Here is a 4,115-nt window from a genome sequence, read left to right on the forward strand (position 1 = left end):
CATAATTGCAAAAGGGTTTTCTAATGATCAATTAGCCTTTTTAAAATGATAAACTTGGATAAGCTAACACAACGTGCCATTGGAACACAGGAGTGATGGTTGCTGATATTGGGCCTCTGTACGCCTATGTAGATACCCCATTAAAATCAGACGTTTCCAACTACAAGAGTCATTTACAACATTAACAATGTTTACACTGTATTTCTGATCAATTTGATGTTATTTTAATGGACAAAAAAATAAAAACAAGGACATTTCTAAGTGGCCCCAAACTTTTGAACAGTAGTGTATATTTGCGGGGGAGTGTGGTTCGCCGGTGACCTGATATACTCACGCTTAACTTTAATCCCATGAAGGAAAAAAAAATACAATTCCAAAAACTCTATTACTCTAACAGCTTTTGTGGATGTCAGCCAAGTCCAAAATGTCCCAATAGGACTTCATCAGTGTTCCCCAATTCTGTCCCAGACCTTTCACCCGACTGTGTCTGCTCATGCACTCACATCCATTTATGGATTTAAAAGGAATTAGCTCATGTTAAATATAATAGGAAATCTGTCTACAATCTTTCCATGCTTACACCAATGCAATATTTTTACACTTCAGGGAGGACCAATGCTTTTGGAGTTCATGATTTTAAGGAGAGAAGATAAGTCTCTCCAGTGCCGAAGTTCGTGCCGTTCAATTAACTTTGCTCTAACCTTCCACAATACCATGGATAGAAATATACAGTCTTGCAAAACTCAACCTGGTTTGCAATGAGACGGAGGAGAGGAAAGAGGAGGAACATTAGTTAGAGCCCTTATACAGACCTGTGAGGGTCTCTCTTTCACACTCTCTCCAGGGCTCAGCGATCATTTGAGGATAGTCCAGTTAGATGAAGCCTTCCAGCAGAGAAAGAGGAACGAGGATGTCATGTTTGTGTTCCATTCAGACCACCTGATACATGTCTATTGTAAGTCATGGGCTCAATTCTTAAAGTGCTCTTTGTCAGCGACAGGCTCTGATAGGTTAACTAGGAGAGTCCGCTGGCGCCCCACTCCCACTGCAACCCTGGTTGCTCCCTGGCCAGGGTGGCCCTCAGATCCCCGTTCTGCTCCTCCATCAGAGGCTCCATGAACACCACCCGCTTGTTGATGTTGGCCTTGGTTGGGTCCCTGTGGCTCAGTGTGGGGGAGAAGATGGAGGCCAGGGTGTTTGGGTCGTAGGCAGGGATCTGGATGGCTGGAGGCAGGGGCTGCTTACAGCACCCACAGCGGCAGGGCGTTAGGTAGAGGTACATTAGGATGACTACCAGGGTGACCACGCAACCCAGTAAGGTGGTGTAGCCCGTGTTGAAGGTGTCAGGCATGGGGCGGATCACGGTGACATTCACCTCCCTGGTTGCATTCAGCATGTGTTTGTAGTCCAGGGCTGTACACAAGTAGAGTCCCGAGTCATTCAGCTTGGCTGCTGGGATCTCCAAGGTCCCGTTAGGGAACACGTTGATGAGGGTGTCGTTGAAGCTCGTCTGGGTCAGGTATTCCTGATTTGGAGAGACCCACGTGTATGACAGCTCTTTACCTCCGAGGGAGGTTTGGCAGTCCAGATGGACCCTCTCCCCCTCGTTCACCATGAGGTTGGAGAGGAGAACAGCCATGGGCAAAGAGACCACCTTCCCCACTGTGCAGTTTTGGAAGTAGAGGGAGTGTCTGAGGAATCGGACCGAGGCGCGCGGCTCGCCGTAGATCAGGCAGGTGTGCTCATCTGTGAAGTCCCTGACCGAGTCGAAGCCCCTCTGCTCCCAGTGCCAGAACACACTGTACATGGAACACTCACACACCAGAGAGTTGTTATGGAGGTACAGCCCCTTCTGCACTGACCCCGGCAGTGCCTTCACATCCTCCCAGGGTAGTGTGGTCATACGGTTGGAGGACAGGTCCAACATGGTGAGAAACGGATGACTGTGGTCCCGTATGGAAAAGAAGGGGAATTCTGTGACTTGGTTGAGGCTGAAGTAAGCCTTCCTGAGACTGCTCAGACCGCTCAGCGTCCCACCCTCCACGCGGGTGATATGGTTGTTGTAGAGCAGCAGCTCCTCCAGCCTCCACAGACCCTGCAGGAAGTGCTGCTCCAGCACCCGCAGCCTGTTGGAGGACAGGTCCAGGTGACGGAGGCTGGAGGTGTTCTGGAAGACCCCATGGCCCAGCGTCGTGAGCTGATTGTTTGCCAGGCGGAGGGTGTCCAGTTTGGGCAGGCTGGAGAAGCTGCCGGGGCCCAGCCAGCCCAGCCGGTTGTAGCTGAGGTCGAGGGTGACGGTGGTGGGGGGCAGGAGGATGGGCAGTCTCGTGAGGCCCTGGGAGCCACAGCTCAGTGTGTCTGAGGTGCAGAGACAGATGGAGGGGCAGGTTCCCTCTGTGGAGTGGAGGAGGAGGCACAGCAGCACTACAGTGTCTGGAGAGAAGAGGGAGGTCATTCTGCTCTGGCCCGTTCTCCTAGGGAGGAAAGAGATTTGTTATGTAAATGACCTACCATGGTTGAATGAATGCAGTGGGAAGAGATTGTCAACGACCAGTGACTATTACAATGGTCAGAATACTTTTACAAGGCTGAGAATGGAATAGAGTATAAACCATAAAAAGTCTTTAATCTATAGGTCAGTTTTATCATGCATCCACAAACAAAATGTATCCAGGGGATACAGAATTTTAAAAAGAAATAAAGATTCTTATCACATGACTTATCACATATCTTATTGTCAAGTGTAACTGAACATTTTGGTTAGGAAGAAAACAGTCACAGCAGTAACAACTCTTTGAGATATCCTGATGCATGTTTTTCCATAATGTTCTGACTGTGTCGTCAAGAGTAGTGGTACAGGAGTGGAAGAACAAAGGGTTAATAAAGAAATACCTTTTCCCTGAAGAGTACTTTCCCTCTCTGTACAACTGACTCAAAGGCTTGTCATCGTCCTCACCAAGAAGCAATTAAAACCGCATCGCTGCCACTGATTTAATAAGTGTCATGAACCAGATTTTAAAAAGCATGAAGTTATTCAGATATTCGCTCTACCACACCTCCAAGACCCGCTAAAACAAACTACTCAAACAGCACGGAATCCTGACTGTTCTGTCTCTTTCCCCAAAGTACTATTTAATTCTAAGCAATCCTTTACACGAGTATCCAACTGTTCAGTCTAACTTCAGGACTTGTCCTTTTCCCAAAAGTAGTACTTCACGTTAAGCGAGCCACAGGTATCCAACAGTTCAGTCCGAAGTGAGAGCTTATCATCCCTTTCCCCAGCCAGAATCCTGAGCAAAGGTGTCACTACTCTCTCTTCTATCACTCACTCAGTCTCTGTCCACTGGTAAAGTTGCTCTGTGAGCTTTATCTGTCTGCCAAATGTGAGCGGTGCTTTATACAAAAATCCTGCAGTGCTTTGCGATGTTACAAACACAGCTCACTTAATCTCCTACAATCCCCTCCTCCTGCTGTTTGTCATTTAGAGCACAGCCCTGTCTCCCTCACTGTCATCTTTTAAATAATGATGCTTTCCTTCCTTAGTCACTACTGCTATGTTCTCTCTCAAATTCCATCAACTTTATTGACATGGCGAGTTAAATCACTTGCATTGTCAAAGTATACATATACCAACAGTGGTTTGACTAACAGTAATAAGGTAACAATAATAGTAGTAGTGATAATGATTTTAACATTAAAAGCAACTACAGCAACGAGAATAATGAATTAAAGTAATAGGAGTTTAGTTTTAACATGGTTGAAGAGTCACATGGCATGAAAGACAAGACAAAACAAAATGGCAAATGCTACTGTTGCATTGTACTTTTCACTGGTAGTCCCTCAGGTTGAGGGAGGGGGTCGTATATTTGGCTGCCAAAACTGCACATTTAGTTTTTTCACCCAATAAATATTAAAAGAAAAAAATATATATCTATTGATAGTTTCAAATTCTTTCTAATTAATTTTGGGAAAGAAAGATTCTTAGGTCTGAGTATTTGTTACAGTGTAATAGGAAATGCAGCCTGTCCTCTCTGGGCAGCCTGGCTTGCCTGTGATCACCGGTCTCTATGGCCAGACTGCTGTCTGTCCCTCTGTCCTCTCTGGGCAGCCTGGCT

The 4,115-nt window shown here is 46.4% G+C and overlaps 1 protein-coding gene across 1 annotated transcript; it reads right to left on the reverse strand.

Moving 5' to 3' along the window:
* Window positions 1-208: 208 nt before the first annotated feature.
* On the reverse strand, window positions 209-3,370 carry LOC115101619 (amphoterin-induced protein 3-like). Its single transcript, XM_029621080.2, has 2 exons — window positions 2,893-3,370; window positions 209-2,474 (listed from the first exon to the last, which is right to left on the reverse strand). The coding sequence occupies exon 2, from the start codon at window positions 2,453-2,455 to the stop codon at window positions 1,016-1,018; it is 1,440 nt and encodes a 479-aa protein (XP_029476940.1). The 5' UTR covers window positions 2,456-2,474; window positions 2,893-3,370; the 3' UTR covers window positions 209-1,015.
* Window positions 3,371-4,115: the final 745 nt, after the last annotated feature.

The sequence above is a fragment of the Oncorhynchus nerka genome, linkage group LG20 (assembly GCF_034236695.1).
Source record: "Oncorhynchus nerka isolate Pitt River linkage group LG20, Oner_Uvic_2.0, whole genome shotgun sequence".
NCBI lineage: Eukaryota > Metazoa > Chordata > Actinopteri > Salmoniformes > Salmonidae > Oncorhynchus > Oncorhynchus nerka.